Here is a 20,494-nt window from a genome sequence, read left to right on the forward strand (position 1 = left end):
ATCCTTTACTACATCCCTATTTATGTACGAATTTCTCAATTGGGTCCTCGTTTTTTAAAGTGTATCAAAATGGTCCTTAATTTTGAAAATTGATATCAATTGAGTCCTTTCCGTTAAGTTGGCTGGACGGCGTTAAAAAAATTGATGAGTGGATGCTGAGATGACGAACGAACGCTCGTCCACCAGCGAACGAACGCTCGTTCACCAGCGAACGAACGCTCGTCCACCAGCGAACGAACGCTCGTCGACCACCGAACGAACGGTCGTCTAGTGTGGAACGAACGGTCGTCCAGCAGTAAGAGGTCGACGAGCGTTTGTTCGCTGGTGGACGAGCGTTCGTTCGCTGGTGGACGAGCGTTCGTTCGCTGGTGGACGAGCGTTCGTTCGTCATCACAGCATCCACTCATCAATTTTTTTAACGCCGTCCAGCCAACTTAACGGAAAGGACTCAATTGATATCAATTTTCAAAATTAAGGACAATTTTGATACACTTTAAAAAACGAGGACCCAATTGAGAAATTCGTACGTAAATAGGGATGTAGTAAAGGATTAAACCTTAAAATTAATAAATAATTATAATAAAAAACTTTTGAAAAATTGATAAAAGATTAATAAAGAGTTGTTGTTGATAGATTGAGTAAATCTACTTTCAACACGACTCAAATAAGTCAGAATTTAATTAAATTTGTTTAACTTTCAACACAACACAAAGTGTTATATATATATATATATATATATATAACTTATATATATAACTTTGTGTTAGAGTTCAGTAAAATTTCTCTTAATTAACCTTTAGACTGCATAGAGTTTAGTACACGAGTTAAAATATTGTGAAACTAATTATCATTTTTATTTTTAATTTACGATTTGAGTGTAAACTTCTCATGTGAGTTGAGTGATTTTATCCTTTGATAAATTTAATTTAATGACATTTATTTTTGTTAGATTTATAGTTTATTTATTAAAATTATAATCATAATTTTGATACATAACCTTTTTAGGTTGATTTTTCGGTGCTTAACTGAATTAATTGATAAATAGGTACATGTAATTATATTGGCTTAATTACCTACTTAGTCCCCATGTTCGGAGGTAATTTGCTGTTTAGTACCCGGTTTTAAAAATGTAGGCATTTGATACCTATGTTTTGAAATTTGTATCAATTGAATCCTACCCACTTAACGCCGTTATAAATCTAACGTTTTTCTGACTGTGTATGTGATTTGTGGACGAGCGGTTATGGACGAGCGTTCGCTTCGTTGGACGAGCGTCCTCTTCTGCCTGACTAGGCGTTCGCTTCGCTGGACGAGCAATTGATAACGCTCGCCCTGTGGACGCAAGTATGTTCAGTGGACGCTCGTCCAGCGAAGCGAACGCCCAGTCAGGCAGAAGAGGACGCTCGTCCAGCGAAGCGAACGCCCAGTCAGGCAGAAGAGGACGCTCGTCCAGCGAAGCGAACGCCCAGTCAGGCAGAAGAGGACGCTCGTCCAGCGAAGCGAACGCCCAGTCAGGCAGAAGAGGACGCTCGTCCAGCGAAGCGAACGCCCATTCAGGCAGAAGAGGACGCTCGTCCAGCGAAGCGAACGCCCAGTCAGGCAGAAGAGGACGCTCGTCCAACGAAGCGTACGCCCAGTCAGGCAGAAGAGGACGCTCGTCCAACGAAGCGAACGCTCGTCCATAACCGCTCGTCCACAAATCACATGTCAGAAAAACGTTAGATTTATAACGGCGTTAAGTGGGTAGGATTCAATTGATACAAATTTCAAAACATAGGTATCAAATGCCTACATTTTTAAAACCGGGTACTAAACAGCAAATTACCTCCGAACATGGGGACTAAGTAGGTAATTAAGCCTAATTATATTTCATTTACACTTATTAGCTAAATAAGAAGTTTTGTACAATTTTTACACATGGATGAAATACTCGTACATTTTAGTATTCTTGATTTTTCTTTATTTGTAATCTCATTCGCCCATATTCTTGTGTGCATTACTTTGTAATTCTAATTTTTTTTTGCTTAAATGCTTATTTCGTTCCCATATTAAGAGGTGAATTTCTGTTTAGTACTCGGTTTTAAAAATGAAGACATTAGATACCTATGTTATGAAAAATATATTTAATAAGGTCCACAAAGAAAGAATAAGATCAACAAATCATCAAAGGAAAAACTAAACAAGAGAAAAAAAAGTTGGACAACAGAAGAAATAAAAGAAAAAGTATGACCATATCAACATGGATTTAACGTCATTGTTGTCAACTTAACGGACAAGACCTTATTCATATATTTTTCATAACATAGGGATCCAATGTCTTCATTTTTAAAATCGGGTACTAAACAAAAATTCGCCTCGACAAATAAGCATTTAAGTTTTTTTTTAAGTGGAAAATCTTAATCATGTATATGGTGACTTCATTTCAGGTACACTTTTAGTCCAGTTATTTGGATTGTTTACTAAAATCATAAATGCTTATACTCAGTGTAGTTTCGATAAATAAACTGTAGAAAATAATTAATAAAAAATTACCTAAATTATGTAAATCTTTACTAAGTTTGATTAATTTTCCTTGAAAGACATTTTAGAATTTCAAGTTTCTGTCTAGTTTAAATTGGGAGAGGATAAGCATGGATATATCTACCTCATTTACCTCCCATACCAATCTTTAATTTAAATTAGTGAAATACTCTTAATTTATTAAAAAACGTAAAAAAAAAACTTATTTTTACTATTTCCTTATTTCACAACAAAAGAATTTCTTCTTGTATCTCAATTGTTCAACTTATTAACCTCATGTATATAACTAAGACATTTTTTCTCTTATCACAACTTTAATTACACATTTTTTTCTTTTACATACAAGATATATTACATGTAAAAAAACATATACCTCAATTCGAATTAAATCATTTCTAAAACACACATTTAACTATTTACTCTTTTATAATTTTTTATTTATTATTTATTTTTTGTTACATGAAAATGTTTAACTACCAATTTTCAAGACTTATATTTTTTTCTTTTTAGCTTCAATTTATTTGAAAAACTCTTGTTTCATTGTACAATCTTTTTCATTCTCTATTCACGATCCAATTTGTTTGATATTTATCAAGGCTCAAATTCTTAAAGTGTTTTCCTCTTAACATTTACAAAAATATGATATATTGTAATTGTCATAAAATTCAATTGTTTATTTTTTATAATTACTTTATATTTTGTGCAATTATATATTTTCATTTTTTTTTCAAACTTCTTTATTGACTAAAATTTATTAAAAATTACACAATTAATAAAGAGATTCATAAATCATAAGACCATAAAAATTTGTTTATTGACTAAACAGTAAGAGCTGACTTAAATAATTTGATCCGTAAAGGATACGAAGCTCTAAATGGTAAAAACTATTGAAAAAAAAAATACGACGTACTCTACAAAGACGTCTATTGTAACATCCCGATTATATAATAACCAATATTATATAATAAAGACGTTAACATCCAAATATAGAGAACAGTCGGAGTATGACGTGTAATTAAATATGAAATTACAGTCATTCATCAATAACAGAAACTGAAAATTTAAACTTGAACAATGGAAAGGATTTAACACTATAGGTGTTTAATCAGGAAACTATAAAAAGACTATTCCGCAACATCAGCAACCTCCAGCTCTTGCTTCAAGGGAAACTCCGCGACAACATCTGCTCCCATCCAAGTGGATGATCATCGCCAAAGAAACATACCCAAACAGCACACAACACAAACAATGCAAGGGTGAGCTAGATATAAAAAGCATGTTATACAATTTAACGTGATATACAAAAGTCAATCATACATGGTAAATCAATATCACAAGACTTATTACATTAGACCCCGACTTGTTACTTTATATCCCGACTCGTCCAGACCAGAATGATTACCGAGCTATGGCGGGTCTTGCACTCGTGGTGGCTTTATGGAACTTGAGCACTACCGCTCTGGCACTCCCGCCTGGTGAAACTTTGGGCACTCCTGCCCAGCCACAATCACGAGGTTAATCCGTTATTACTCACCTTGGATCATATGGAAGCATCCAAGACTAGGACCTCCTGCTACTCCTCACCACATGTTCAATCCTCTCTACATGAGAAGAAAGACCATTGGAGATTCAAGATGACCCCCAAAACTGAGCTACCATGTAATCATTCTATACAACCCCAAAACACCACCATGTATCCTCTCCTTGAGGATCATGGAATTACGTCCATGAATTATACTGTTACGTTAAACCTTATCCCAAATTATGAATGACTAGATACCTCCACAATATCACATTAAATCCAACGTATTTCATACATTCACATAAATCCCATCACAGTATATATTTTACAAACATTTTGCACATAATTCAATTCAAGAGAAAATAATTTAAAACTCAACATTTTCAAAACACTAAACGGGCGAACACTGTTCACCACGGTCTATGGACGAACGTTCACTGTTGAACGGTTTGGACGAACGCTCGCTGCTGAGCAGTCTGGACGAACGCTCACTGCGGAACAATTCGGACGAACGCTCGTGGTCTGAACGAACGCTGACGAACACGGATGAACACTCCTGGACGAACGCGGATGAACATTCCTGGACGAACGCGGACGAACACTCGCGGACGAACACTCCTGGACGAACGCGAACGAACACTCGCGGACGAACACTCCTGGACGAACGCTCGCTCACAAGTTGAAGTGAAGGACGAACGCTCACAAGTTGAAGGGCGAACGCTCGCTCACAGAAACTTAAGACCGAACGCTTGGTCGATCAAATTGGACGAACGTCCAATTTGGCTCGGACGAACGCGCTCCGCAGCATCTCGCGCTCGGGCGCGACATGCTGGGCGCGGCATTTCCAGAGGCTGGGGCGCCTGGGCGCGACAGGGGCGCCCGGGCGAGAATTCTGCAGAATGCAGAATTCTGCAGATTTGAGGCCAGAACCTCGTTTTACCATTTTCAACCCTTTTTATTAACTTCTAACACCCTAAATTCATGTTTTATACTAGATTGAACTTATCTAATTGATTATAAACGTTCCATATTCAATTCTTAAGGGATTCATACTCAAATTCAACCATAAAACACCAATTTTCACAACTTAGATACCCAAAATCCAATTCTACCACTTTACACCTATTTTGATCAATTTGATGGTTCTAACAAGTCATAATACAGTGGGTGAAACTGTTCCCAAGGCTCAATAACACTCTAGACCCCAAATGCTCAAAATCACTACCTCACTTCCTCTCCAAATGACTAAAAAGCTATGAAATTCCAATTTCCTTCAATTCCAAAACATACAAGATTTCATACATGAATCAACACATCAATTTCAGTCCAACCATACATACAACCACAATTTTCCAGCATCCTACTCATGCAACCACTATCAACATCCAGAAAATCCAACTCCCCTTACCTCTTGAAGACCTCCTAGCAAATCTTGAATGCAGTGAAATTCCAAACGTTCTCTGCCTCACCACTGGATGCAGCAAGCTTCCTCTTCTCCTTCTCCCGTACGTGCAGTAAGTTTTCTCCTTCCTCCAGATGCAGAATCCAAAACTCCCTTCAATTCCTGGTTCTCTCTTTAAGAAGAAAGGAATTGGTGTACTCCACTGCTGGTGCCAGCTCAGCCGTCCCCTTCTCCATCCTCAGTGCTCAATCCCACTATGAAGGTAAGTGATGATGGTGCTTGGAGCACTTCTTGGTGGCTGGAACACTCCAAGGTGGGGAGACCCACCACCATCCACTGCTGCCCACTTGAAGCTCCACTAGCCGCCAACTAAGCTTCTTCTCCCACTACCAAAATGCAGCCCCCTTTTGAAACCCTTCCCCACCACTTCAAGATGCAGCCGTTCCTCCCCTTTCCAGCTAAGGACGGACGCTCGGTCCTTACATCTATACAATGAATAATATGATTTAGAAAAAAAGAAAAATAATAAATGTTTTAATAATGGTTAAATATTTTTTCGTGTATAATTTTTGTTTAATAATAATTAAAAGGCTTAATTACCTACTTAGTCCCCATGTTCGGAGGTAATTTGCTGTTTAGTACCCGGTTTTAAAAATGTAGGCATTTGATACCTATGTTTTGAAATTTGTATCAATTGAATCCTACCCACTTAACGCCGTTATAAATCTAATGTTTTTCTGACATGTGATTTGTGGACGAGCGGTTATGGACGAGCGTTCGCTTCGTTGGACGAGCGTCCTCTTCTGCCTGACTGGGCGTACGCTTCGCTGGACGAGCGTCCTCTTCTGCCTGACTGGGCGTTCGCTTCGCTGGACGAGCGTCCTCTTCTGCCTGAATGGGCGTTCGCTTCGCTGGACGAGCGTCCTCTTCTGCCTGACTGGGCGTTCGCTTCGCTGGACGAGCGTCCTCTTCTGCCTGACTGGGCGTTCGCTTCGCTGGACGAGCGTCCTCTTCTGCCTAACTGGGCGTTCGCTTCGCTGGACGAGCGTCCTCTTCTGCCTGACTGGGCGTTCGCTTCGTTGGACGAGCGTCCACTGAACATACTTGCGTCCACAGGGCGAGCGTTATCAATTGCTCGTCCAGCGAAGCGAACGCCTAGTCAGGCAGAAGAGGACGCTCGTCCAACGAAGCGAACGCTCGTCCATAACCGCTCGTCCACAAATCACATACACAGTCAGAAAAACGTTAGATTTATAACGGCGTTAAGTGGGTAGGATTCAATTGATACAAATTTCAAAACATAGGTATCAAATGCCTACATTTTTAAAACCGGGTACTAAACAGCAAATTACCTCCGAACATGGGGACTAAGTAGGTAATTAAGCCTAATTAAAAATTGTGTTTCATCTACAAATCAAATTAAATACTTACTTCTTTTAATTTTATAAAATTTATGTAAAATATTCTTCTTCCAAAATAATAAGTGGAGATTATATTATAATTTACTATAAATCTTCTTTTCTTAAGTGATAAACATTTAAATATCATTTGAAAATGATACTTTTATGACTTTATGTAACATCCCAAAATATAGTAATTTACCATAATCAGAATTAATTACATTAAGCTAATAAAACAGTGCAGTCTTACAAAACCGAACGAGCGTTAAATACCGAACGGCATAAACAGACAGAAATAAAACGAACGCGATACAAGTAAGAGTTCAGAGACGAACGGTCTTACAAGACTATGACCGAACGTTCACAAATAAACTATAGCAAAACTAAAATACACATGTGAGCGCTCTAAGGCTCGGCTTTAACTTCCACATCCACCAGGTTAGCGTCTTCCAAATTTTCTTCTTCTAGCACTTCTTCAAGTGACGCACCTCCAACTGCTCACATCCACAACGGATGATCATTGCAATGATAGGACGAACGTACAGATACAAAGGACAACACAAGGAAAAACGGAAGGGTAAGCTTATAATATTTAATTCATACATTCAACATATACGTTCAACATTCCAACTCACACATACAACATACAATTTAACACAATGTAACATAGAATTATATATATAAATATAAGACCGACCGTCCGGACTGTATGAACCGTGTAGCTACAGGCGTCCTTGCACCCGAGTGGTGTAATAACTGGGATACACTCAACAGCTGCCACTCGAGGTTAGTCCGTTCTTACGTTGCCCATGTTAACTTATGGACTAAGGACCTCCTGCCATTCCCACACATGAAATACTCTCCTCTACGTGAAGATGAGTATCACGGAATATCAGGATGGACCAAGCCAGCATTAGCAATAGCCACAGTCATACTTTACCAATTAATATCCAACATATATGAGACGTTCCTCCCTGGAACGCTCGTTCAAATTCCATAATCGTATAATCATGTAATATAGTGTTCACACGTCTTAATATTTCATATTCATAACATTTTCATTCTATGTTCCACTTTCTTAAAAAGACGTACGTTCAACTTTATGAAGGAATAGGACGAACGTTAAAAACCAGAGTTAGAAGAACCCATAATCAACCCAGAAGACTCCAGAATAACAAAACCATTTTTCAGAATATTTTAAGTATCAAGAGATCTGATTGACTCAACGGGGACGAAGGTACATCAAAGGAATATTTAACTACGTTGGGGACCTTTTATTTAAAAGGGGTCGACTGTCAGTCAATGACCGAACGAACCAATATACATTTACCAATTATTTGGACGAACGCTATTTACGTTCGTTAAAATATCAAGGATAAGGACGAGCGTTCAATCTAAGACCGAACACTTCATTAATGCGAACGCTAGGTAGATGACCGAGCACCAATCATGACGAACGCTTGGTATGAGCCCGAGCGCCATTTAAGACGAACGCCTCGGTATAAGACCGAGCGCTATTTAGAACTAACGTTCGGTATGAGACCGAACGCTACGTAGGACGAACGTTCGATATAAGACCGAACGATATTCAGGACGAACGTTCGGTAGAAGACCGAACGCTACTTAATTCAATATTATTCAATTTAAGGCGTACGACAACTCTATGCTAAGCCGAACGCTCAAACATAGTGATTCAATGAAGACGCTCGTTCTCAAATCGAACTCTTTCCAAATGAAAGAATTCTACTCTAAGTCTTTATCAGGGAAACCGAACGGTGTAAGACCGTATAGTGACGAGCGTAATTTATCATAGTAAGAATTATCATATCCAGATTTTTCCAACAATCTTAACTTAACATTTTTCATACGATTCATACTTTATAACTTCACATCAATATTACTTTGCAAACTTTAGGGAATTCATCATATTAATAACTCATACATTACAGTATTCATCCATCTTTCATACGTATCAAACCAACATGCAGTTCAACCAAATCAGAAATCATATTCACTATCAGTGAACGTTCATAACAGTTCAAACAGTACACTTTTCATACATTCAATTCAGATCATACAACATGCAAGTATAAATTAAACATATAAGCTTCCCTTACCTGGATAGCAGTGTACGTCCTAATGCAAAAGTTGGGTTTGTCTCTTACAGCGTTCTACCCTCAGTTTCACTAGACACTTTCACTTGATCTAAATACCAAAATCAGAGATTACTCAGATACAGTCCATGCATGAACCGAGAGCATGGTTTCGTATGAAACCCTAAATGGACAACTACTAGAGAAAGGAACTTACTAGCTTAGATTCCAATTCTGTTCGGTCCAAAAGGAAGATCACAGCTGGACAAACGTTCCTACGGTTCTGAAATGGAATTCGGAGAAAAGCTTGGTGAGTTACAGTAGAGAGAAGTTTGGGAGGTTCTAGAGAGAAGTTGGAGAAGATGAAGGTTTGAGTTTCGTGAGGTAGAAGATGAGTGGTGCAGGTGAGAGAGAGTTTTCAAAAATCTAGTTTTGTTAACTCACGTTCGTTTGAACGAACGTCTCCCAAGCCGACACCTGCACACCAAACTCTGAATTGGAAGCTTCTCCCGCGACAGGTGGCGTGTGTGCATGTGGTGCAAAGTGCATTTTTAATGCTTTCAGAGGAATGATGGGGTGGGGTTTTCTGTGTACGTCAGAGGGCTGGTTTACAGATTAGGGTGGTGGGTTTGTAATGGGATAAGCATTGATGTGGTGTGCATTAATTTGATGTGACAGAGATTTATTACTACTAATTAATCAGGGTCTCACAGTAGTTAGTATGGTTACGGGTGAGGGGCTGTTGGAGATGAAGGCTCCTCCAGAGTTTGGAGTTCGGCCACGGTATCCTCATCTCAGGTGTCTTCCCCTTTGATGGAGGCCAGTGCACTCCTTAAATTGGCAGAAGACTCAAAATTGTTGGCAAGCCTCATTGGATGAAACTGTCGGTAGCTTTGATTGGAGGATGAGGAGTGTCGGTAGCTGTGATTGGAGGGTTGCAGAAATTATTGGGTTGGTGACAGATTCTGGGAATAATTGGTGGGGAATAATTAGAGGGTTGGTGAAGTGGGGGAAGGTAGAAGTGGACCGTTGGAAGATTGTGCGAATCATTACAGGGGCCCAGGAACGACGGGTGATCAAGACGAGCGGTAGAAAGTGGGAATGATGGACGAGCGGTAGATGAGGGGAAATCATGGACGAGCGGTAGGGGGGAGTGAGATGGACGAGCGGTAGAAGAGGCGAAGTGATTAGGACGAGCGGCAGTAAGACAGGAATGATTAGGACGAGCGGTAGAAGAATGGAAGGGAGGGTCAGGACGAGCGGTAGAAGACTGGAATTAGCTGGGCGAACGGTAGAAAGGGGAAGTGATGGACGAGCGGTAGGAAGGAAAGTGATGGACGAGCGGTAGGGGGAATGATTAGGACGAACGCCTCACCACACTCTTTGCCGAACGCTATTTGTTTCCTGGCCGAACGCGTAAAACCGAACACTGGACGAAATTAAGCAAGAGTACGAACGCTAAAGACAACCGTCATTGAGACCGAGCGTTCAAATGAAGGACTGAGCGTTCGAGTGAAGACCGAACGCTCATTAAACAATATAAACCGAACGCTCACTAACACATTACATGACCGAACGTTGACATAAAATGACCGAAAGATCACTAACATAAAACATAACCGAACGTTCACTAACACATAACATGACCGAACGTTCACTAACACAACATGACCGAACGGTCAATGCTGAGGGTTGCCGAACGTCATTGAGATATGGAGAGATACACGCACGGTTAAGGACGAACGGTTTCTCAGTGTAGAGGACGGACGGTCCGACAGGCTAGACGAACGTTTGCACTGGGAGTAGTCGTATGGCTCGGTTGCTAGTGGATGACCGAGCGGTTGAAGTTGAGAATTGACGAACGTCAACGAAAACGAACGGTCGAACGGTTGAGAACGAGCGGCAAAACGCAGGAACGCCTGTAGCTAAAGAAATGCCGAACGTCACGAGATATGGAGATGAGAAGAGCATGGTGGAGGACGAACGACGCACAGGAGAGGACGAACGGTCGTAAAGCTACAACAAGAGGCCGAACGCTCTTTTTGCTCTTTTTTTTTATTATTATTATTATTTTTTATTTTTTATTTATTATTTTTTTTATTTTTATTTTTATTTGTTTTTTATTTTTATTTTTATTTTATTCTTGATGAAAAGAAATTTATTAGTCAATCCGGACGAAATTGGGTGTTGACAGCTGCCCCTCTTTACTTAGATTTTACTAGATAATATGAAAATTTGAGATTTATGTATTATCGGAGTAAAAGCTAAGTAAAGAAAGAAACACTAATTTCGTCCGTTTTTCAAAATAAACAAGGAACAAACAGAGAATTTAAAACAAATATGAACAAGGCTAAGAGAATTGAGGTGTACCAACCTTATGGATAAGTGAATGAATGAGGTGTACAAACCTCGTGGAGGGTGTCACAACCCTATGGATGAAGTGAATGAGGTGTCCAAACCTCGTGGAGGGTGTCGTAACCCTATGGATTAATGAATGAAGTGTGCAAACCTCGTGGAGGGTGTCACAACCCTATGGATGAATGAAAGAGGTGTACAAACCTCGTGGAGGGTGTCGTAACCCTATGGATGTGAATGAGGTGTACAAACCTCGTGGAGGGTGTCGTAACCCTATGGATGAAGTGAATGAGGTGTCATAACCTCGTGGAGGGTGTCGCAACCCTATGGATGAAGTGAATGAGGTGTACCAACCTCGTGGAGGGTGTCGTAACCCTATGGAAGTGAATGAGGTGTCATAACCTCGTGGTGGGTGTCGCAACCCTATGGATGAAGTGAATGAGGTGTCATAACCTCGTGGAGGGTGTCGTAACCCTATGGAAGTGAATGAGGTGTCATAACCTCATGGAGGGTGTCGTAACCCTATGGATGAATGAATGATAATTTTGATTATTGGGCTCGACCATTGCCTTGTAGAGGGCCGAGATACCAATGACAGAAAGTAAAATTGTTTGATTGTTTTGAATTTGAAATTTGGATTTTGTTGAAATTTTGAGATGTTGAAATTTTTTGATTTTTCTCGAGATAGAAATGAGTGTCCATTTTTATTTTTTTTTGAAATGAGAAGCATGGTTGATGTAAATTTGGAAATTGCAGGAGAAAGCTTTGATGCATGTTGATTTTTTTTTTGTCTTTTGGAAAGAAAAAGATTTGATGAAAATATGTAGTTTTGAAATTGGAGAAGAAAACTTTGACGCATGTTGATGAGAAGATTTGATAAACATTTATGAAAATATGTACATGATGTTGACTTTTGAGCTGTGATGGAAGATTATGAAACTATGACACTCTTTTTTTTTTACTGAGTCAATTTGTTTTCATTGAAATCATCAATTTTATGAAGATTTAGACGTTCATTTTCTTTTTTTTACAATGGATGTGTCGCAACCAGAATCGCGACGGGACGACGATCCAAAAAGAAACAGAGTTTAGAAAAGAGATTTTGGAGTCGCCACCATAGTTTATTATGGAAAACTACGGAAAAACCATAAAAACGATAAAGCACGGTCCACGAAAACCAAAGATTGGGTTCGGGAGTCGGTTACGCGTGGGGAAGGTGTTAGCACCCCACAACGCCTGCCCTAAGGCAGTACCTTTAACTAAATGCACGAATATGATGTGGTTTTCAAAATGTTTAACTAACCCCTAAAATAGAATTCTAAATAAACAAAACATATTTTTTTAGTTTTTTGGGCCCGACAAGGATTGACCTTGCTCCTACGTATTCTCATTCAAAATGAGAAATCAGGGTTACGTAGTTCTTTTTGAAATTGTTTGAAAAGTTTGTTTAAAGAATTGTTTAAGAATTTTGTTTGGAAATGATTTTGGATTTTTGGGAAGTGAACCTGACAAGGGCAAGCCTTGCTCCTACGTATCTCCACTATTGATGGAGAATCAAGGATCACGTAGTTCTGGGATAGAAAAATTGTTTGTTGTTTAAAATTGTTGATGTTTTTGGTTTTTTTGAAGATTTTATACCTTTTTTGTATTTTGTTTAAGAAAGAGAAAAGGTTGTTAGCACAAAGACGATGCGTGCGATCACACATGTGCATAAACCTTTAAAACATATTTTTTTGTTAATTTTACTTAAGGAAAAGAAAAGGTTTTTAACACAAGGACGATGCGTGCGATCACACATGTGCCTAAACCTTTAAAACATATTTTTTGTAATTTTATTTAAAAGAGGAGAACAGGTTTTTAGCACAAGGACGATGCGTGCGATCACACATGTGCCTAAACCTTCAAAACATATTTTTGTAATTTTATTTAAAAGGGAAAAGGTTTTTAGCACAAGGACGATGCGTGCGATCACACATGTACATAACCAATACAGTGGTTTATTAACAGAATACAGTGGTTTATTAACAGAATTCAAGAAACATGTATGTGAAAAATCTTCAAAAGAGTGGTCCAAATCTTAACAGTAGTGTGTCCAAACTCGTATTAAACTCTTAACAGTGTGTGCAAATCTTAACACATTTCTAAACTTTTTGAAATGAACAACAAAGATAAGAAAATGAAGTGCTTCCACAACATTAAAAGTCTTTTATTTTATTCTAATAAATAATTAGTATAATATGTTTTTCATAATTCTAATTGTAAAATTTGAGACTTGTTCAGAAAATAATGAAAAATATGTTTTTCATAATTCTATTTAGATCGATAATATTTATAGGATTATTGATGACATCATTAATTTGAATTATAGTGATTATGGTATTTATTTGATAAAGATTAACAAATATAATTTATTAAATAATTAGATATATAAATGACGAATTAACTAAATGGCGAAGTATCAATGGTTAAGTAACCTTAAAAATTATCAATAGAAAAAAGCTAGGTAAAAACATGTAATAATAATTTCATTAGGCTTAATTAATTTAGAAAGAGTAAAGAATAAAAAAAAAAGATTTCTTGATTTTTCATCATTCAATAAAATTTGACAATTATGCTAAATGCCTAAAAGTCAGTTTTTTTTCGAATGGTGACCCCTGTTCACCGGCTTGAGTAGCTGTGTTATACTTTATGTACAAATTCCAAATTTCTCTCGGGTAATCGTTTACAGGGGTCCTGTAAACGATTACCAGCCCCTTTTTTCAGCACTCTCACTCATTCCTTGCACAACTTGATCCTCCAACTCATGAGGGGTCTCCCCAGCCTCCTTGGACTCACATCACATCACCACCCACCCTCTCCCACCAGTGGAACACCTGCACCAGCCTCAGACAGGTGCAGAAGTGCCTAAAAGTCACTTTTTTTGCCAATGGTGACCTGTGTTCACCTGACTGAGTACCTGTGTTGGACTTTCAATACAAATTCCAAATTTCTCACTGGTAATCGTTTACAGATGTCCTGTAAACGATTACCAGCCCTTTTTTTCAGCACTCTCACTCATTCCTTGCACAGGTTGCTCCACCAACTCATGAGGGGTCTCCCCAGCCTCCTTGGACTCACATCACATCACCACCCACCCTCTCCCACCATTGGAACACCTGCACCAGCCTCAGACAGGTGCAGAAGTGCCTAAAAGTCACTTTTTTTGCCAATGGTGACCTGTGTTCACCTGACTAAGTACCTGTGTTGGATTTTCTGTACAAATTGGCAATTTCTACCGGGTAATCGTTTACAGGGGTGCTGTAAACGATTACCAGCCCTTTTTTTCAGCACTCTCACTCATTCCTTGCACAGGTTGCTCCACCAACTCATGAGGGGTCTCCCCAGCCTCCTTGGACTCACATCACATCACCACCCACCCTCTCCCACCATTGGAACACCTGCACCAGCCTCAGACAGGTGCAGAAGTGCCTAAAAGTCACTTTTTTTGCCAATGGTGACCTGTGCTCACCTGACTGTGTACCTGTGTTGGCCTTTCTATACAAATTCCAAATTTCTCTCGGGTAATGGTTTACAGGGGTCCTGTAAACAATTACCAGCCCTTTTTTTCAGCACTCTCACTCATTCTTTGCACAGCTTGCTCCTCCAACTCATGAGGGGTCACCCCACACTCCTTGGACTCACATCACATCACCAGCCACCCTCTCCCACCATTGGAACACCTGCACCAGCCTCAGACAGGTGCAGAAGTGCCTAAAAGTCACTTTTTTTGCCAATGGTGACCTTTGTTCATCTGACTGAGTACCTGTGTTGGACTTTCTGTACAAATTGGCAATTTCTCTCGGGTCATCGTTTACAGGGGCCCTGTAAACGATTACCAAAGCCCTTTTTGAACACTCTCACTCATTCCTTGCACAGGTTGCTCCACCAACTCATGAGGGGTCTCCCCACCCTCCTTGGACTCAAATCACATCACCAGCCACCCTCTCCCACCACTGGAACACCTGCACAAGCCTCAAACAGGTGCACACTACCATAAAAGTCAGTTTTTTTTCCAATGGTGACCTGTGATCACCTGACTGAGTACCTGTGTTGAACTTTCTGTACAAATTGGCAATTTCAATCGGGTAATCGTTTACAGGGGTGCTGTAAACGATTACCAGAGCCCTTTTTGAACACTCTCACTCATTCCTTGCACAGGTTGCTCCACCAACTCATGAGGGGTGTCCCCACCCTCCTTGGACTCACATCACATCACCAGCCACCCTCTCCCACCATTGGAACACCTGCACCAGCCTCAGACAGGTGCAGAAGTTCCTAAATGTCACTTTTTTTGCCAATGCTGACCTGTGTTCACCTGACTGAGTACCTGTGTTGGAGTTTTTGTACAAATTGGCAATTTCTACCGGGTAATCGTTTACAGGGGTGCTGTAAACGATTACTAGCCCTTTTTTTCAGCACTCTCACTCATTCCTTGCACAGCTTGCTCCTCCAACTCATGAGGGGTCTCCCCAGCCTCCTTGGACTCACATCACATCACCACCCACCCTCTCCCACCATTGGAACACCTGCACCAGCCTCAGACAGGTGGAGAAGTGCCTAAAAGTCACTTTTTTTGCCAATGGTGACCTGTGCTCACCTGACTGTGTACCTGTGTTGGCCTTTCTGCACAAATTCCCAATTTCTCTCGGGTAATGGTTTACAGGGGTCCTGTAAACATTTACCAGCCCTTTTTTTCAGCACTCTCACTCATTCTTTGCACAGCTTGCTCGTCCAACTCATGAGGGGTCACCCCACACTCCTTGGACTCACATCACATCACCAGCCACCCTCTCCCACCATTGGAACACCTGCACCAGCCTCAGACAGGTGCAGAAGTGCCTAAAAGTCACTTTTTTTGCCAATGGTGACCTGTGTTCATCTGACTGAGTACCTGTGTTGGACTTTCTGTACAAATTGGCAATTTCTCTCGGGTCATCGTTTACAGGGGCCCTGTAAACGATTACCAAAGCCCTTTTTGAACACTCTCACTCATTCCTTGCACAGGTTGCTCCACCAACTCATGAGGGGTCTCCCCACCCTCCTTGGACTCAAATCACATCACCAGCCACCCTCTCCCACCACTGGAACACCTGCACAAGCCTCAGACAGGTGCACATTACCATAAAAGTCAGTTTTTTGTCCAATGGTGACCTGTGTTCACCTGACTGAGTACCTGTGTTGAACTTTCTGTACAAATTGGCAATTTTTACCGGGTAATCGTTTACAGGGGTGCTGTAAACGATTACTAGAGCCCTTTTTGAACACTCTCACTCATTCCTTGCACAGGTTGCTCCACCAACTCATGAGGGGTGTCCCCACCCTCCTTGGACTCACATCACATCACCAGCCACCCTCTCCCACCATTGGAACACCTGCACCAGCCTCAGACAGGTGCAGAAGTTCCTAAAAGTCACTTTTTTTGCCAATGATGACCTGTGTTCACCTGACTGAGTACCTGTGTTGGAGTTTTTGTACAGATTTGCAATTTCTCCCGGGTAATCGTTTACAGGGGTGCTGTAAACGATTACCAGCCCTTTTTTTCAGCACTCTCACTCATTCCTTGCACAGCTTGCTCCTCCAACTCATGAGGGGTCTCCCCACCCTCCTTGGCCTCACATCACATCACCATCCACCCTCTCCCACCACTGGAACACCTGCACAAGCCTCAGACAGGTGCAGATTACCATAAAAGTCAGTTTTTTGTCCAATGGTGACCTGTGTTCACTTGACTGAGTACCTCTGTTGGATTTTCTGTACAAATTCCCAATTTCTCTCGGGTAATCGTTTACAGGGGTCCTGTAAACGATTACCATCCCTTTTTTTCAGCACTCTCACTCATTCCTTGCACAGCTTGCTCCTCCAACTCATGAGGGGTCTCCCCACCCTCCTTGGCCTCACATCACATCACCATCCACCCTCTCCCACCACTGGAACACCTGTACAAGCCTCAGACAGGTGCAGATTACCATAAAAGTCAGTTTTTTTTCCAATGGTGACCTGTGTTCACTTGACTGAGTACCTGTGTTGGACTTTCTGTACAAATTCCCAATTTCTCTCGGGTAATCGTTTACAGGGGTCCTGTAAACGATTACCAGCCCTTTTTTTCAGCACTCTCACTCATTCCTTGCACAGCTTGCTCCTCCAACTCATGAGGGGTCTCCCCACCCTCCTTGGCCTCACATCACATCACCATCCTCCCTCTCCCACCACTGGAACACCTGCACAAGCCTCAGACAGGTTCAGATTACCATAAAAGTCAGTTTATTGTCCAATGGTGACCTGTGTTCACCTGACTGTGTACCTGTGTTGGACTTTCTGTACAAATTGGCAATTTCTCTCGGGTAATCGTTTACAGGGGACCTGTAAACGATTACCAGCCCTTTTTTTCAGCAGTCTCACTCATTCCTTGCACAGGTTGCTCCTCCAACTCATGAGGGGTCTCCCCACCCTCCTTGGACTCACATCACATCACCACCCACCCTCTCCCACCACTGGAACACCTGCACCAGCCTCAGACAGGTGCAGAAGTGCCTAATAGTCTCTTTTTTTGCCAATGGTGACCTGTGTTCATCTGACTGAGTACCTGTGTTGGACTTTCTGTACAAATTCCCAATTTGTATTGGGTAATCGTTTACGGGGGTCCTGTAAACGATTACCAGAGCCTTTTTTCAGCAGTCTCACTCATTCCTTGCACAACTTGCTCCTCCAACTCATGAGGGGTCTCCCCACCCTCCTTGGACTCACATCACATCACCACCCACCCTCTCCCACCACTGCAACACCTGCACCAGCCTCAGACAGGTGCAGAACTGCCTAAAAGTCACTTTTTTTTCCAATGGTGACCTGTGTTCATCTGACTGAGTACCTGTGTTGGACTTGCTGTACAAATGGGCAATTTCTCTCGGGTAATCGTTTACAGGGGTCCTGTAAACGATTACCAGAGCTTTTTTTCAGCAGTCTCACTCATTCCTTGCACGACTTCGTCCCCCCTACTCATCACGGGTAACTCCACGCTTCTTGCGTTCACATCAATCACCAACACCCATCTCCCCACTCAGAAATTGATCAAATTCTTTCGCATTAATTAACATTAATTTTAGTGGAAATGCTCTCGTACTTTTCAAATTTTTATTATAATGCTGCGTTCATTTTTCCATCACTAATTTTGTCATTATAACAAACACAAACGCAAAGTAAAAACAATTCATTTCGAAATCCAACCACTATTCTTATTACAAACACATACTGTACATTGTCAAATAACATTAGGTACATATTTCAACATCTTATACATGTCAAAATTGTCAAATAACATTAGGTACATATTTGAACATCTTATACATGTCAAAATTTGATAATTTCTTAGCAATCCTAGACAATGCCGTATAGATGTAGGGCTTCCATTCTGCTAGTGTTCTCGTTGTCCAGGATCCAGTCACACACATATTTCTTTCTAATCCCAAGCAGCTCCTCCTGAAACCAACATTTTCCACATTAGAAACCAGGACATACAAGAATATTATCAAACACACAGTTCCAACTTACAGTTGTATATTCAGGCATGCTTTTCCCGTTGTATTTTTCATCTCCATCCCAGATTTCCATTGCTTTCAACATTATTACTCCACAATCATGTCTGAAATAATATACCCACAACATCAGATTACTTTTGCCCATATACATCACAATATAATCCGGCACTACAGTTCAAGAAACTTACAAGTTTGGTTGGGATGGGATATTTGCTTGTTTAACTGTCAAAGGAGCAATACTACCTTCCGGTATATTCATCAGGATGCAAAAAAACCGTGCCATATTTTCAGCCTACCAGTTAACAAAAACAATAAATACTTAAACAATGCAGGGTTATGTCATAATCACAAGGTAATCAACAATGAAAGATGTCGAATCTTACAACGGCTGTGTCTATCCTTTTGCGGTCTCTGATCCCCTTCCCCAATGAATCAATCACAAAAATCTCCATTGACCTCAACTTCACTGAATAACACCACCAATGATCATCGTGGACAAATGGCAGAAACAACTACAAAAAATATAAACAATTTCAGTAACACATTTACAACCAAAAGTCGACAAGATTTGCAAATTCAAGGTTACTCACAAAGTCCGCCGTGGGTAATTCTTCAAGTCCAAAATGATCGGAACGCAAATAAGTGTTATAGTTATGAAGCGTGAATACATGGCGATTCTGTGGACGTTTCCTATAATCTGTAAGAATATGGTGCTGTGGACAATTTCAAAATCATCAATAAAAAATCGATCAAAAATACTTTCTTCAATCATAAATATGAGACAATATCAAATTTTATTTACCGAGTATAACGGACTAAAATGAAACCTCTTAACAACACCGCACAACCTTTTCTCAAAGTACATAAAGACCGTACAAGCAAAGAACACCACCTACACAATAAAAAATTTTCACATTACTAAAATAAACTATAACATGAAACACAACCAAATGTGACAATACTAACCATGTTATCAACGTATTTCATTGGGGCCAAAGTGTAAATTGAAGTCGTGCTCAAGCTTTGGCCAATTATCTCGCTTACAACCCTAAACATACAAATATTAGTCAATGACAAACAATACATATTCCTCAACCACAACTACAATTCATACCACATACCTGTGTACGTTCATCTCTCTGATGCTGACTGCTGTATACAATTGGTTTACATCAACACTAGTGCTTGGATCACCAACAAAACTCCGCAATGGGGGTATAGCCAATGGAACGACCTCCGGTTCTCCTTCATCAGCATCATCTTCTATTTGAATAAAATTAATGTTACGAACAGTTTCATCATCCCCTCTTACTTCAGCATGTGCACCTAGGGGGTCATCAACTTCATTTCCATCACCTTCTTCTTCTCCCCCAACTTCAGCATTCTCCTCACCTCCAACTCCATGTCCATCACCTTCTTCTTCTCCCCCAACTTGAGCATTCTCCTCACCTCCAACTCCACCCCCAACCTCTTCATTAGTGGCACATGCATCTTCTTCATGAAAGATTGGAGTTTGATAAATTTCAAATAGCTCCCTAGTCAGAACTCCAATCTTGGCATTCAATGCTCTGATATGTTCGTTATTTTTCCTCAATCTCTCCTCCGCACCTGCTTCCCATGCCCCGTCATCA

The 20,494-nt window shown here is 40.5% G+C and overlaps 1 protein-coding gene across 1 annotated transcript; it reads right to left on the reverse strand.

The window, feature by feature from the left end:
* Positions 1–18,669: 18,669 nt before the first annotated feature.
* LOC128194220 (uncharacterized) lies at positions 18,670–19,747 on the reverse strand. Its single transcript, XM_052869216.1, has 6 exons — positions 19,666–19,747; positions 19,454–19,576; positions 19,247–19,375; positions 19,052–19,155; positions 18,877–18,967; positions 18,670–18,804 (listed from the first exon to the last, which is right to left on the reverse strand). The coding sequence occupies exons 1-6, from the start codon at positions 19,726–19,728 to the stop codon at positions 18,703–18,705; spliced, it is 612 nt and encodes a 203-aa protein (XP_052725176.1). The 5' UTR covers positions 19,729–19,747; the 3' UTR covers positions 18,670–18,702.
* Positions 19,748–20,494: the final 747 nt, after the last annotated feature.

The sequence above is a fragment of the Vigna angularis genome, chromosome 10 (genome assembly GCF_016808095.1).
Source record: "Vigna angularis cultivar LongXiaoDou No.4 chromosome 10, ASM1680809v1, whole genome shotgun sequence".
NCBI lineage: Eukaryota > Viridiplantae > Streptophyta > Magnoliopsida > Fabales > Fabaceae > Vigna > Vigna angularis.

Bases quoted from the DNA above. Each gene is read 5' to 3' on its own strand.
- LOC128194220 (XM_052869216.1), bottom strand. From the start codon at position 19,728: ATGTACTTTGAGAAAAGGTTGTGCGGTGTTGTTAAGAGGTTTCATTTT. The intron at 19,376-19,453 runs GTGAGTAACCTT...TATTTTTTGTAG, and splicing joins AATTACCCACGGCGGACTTT to TTGTTTCTGCCATTTGTCCA. The intron at 19,156-19,246 runs GTAAGATTCGAC...GTTAACTGGTAG, and splicing joins AAAGGATAGACACAGCCGTT to GCTGAAAATATGGCACGGTT.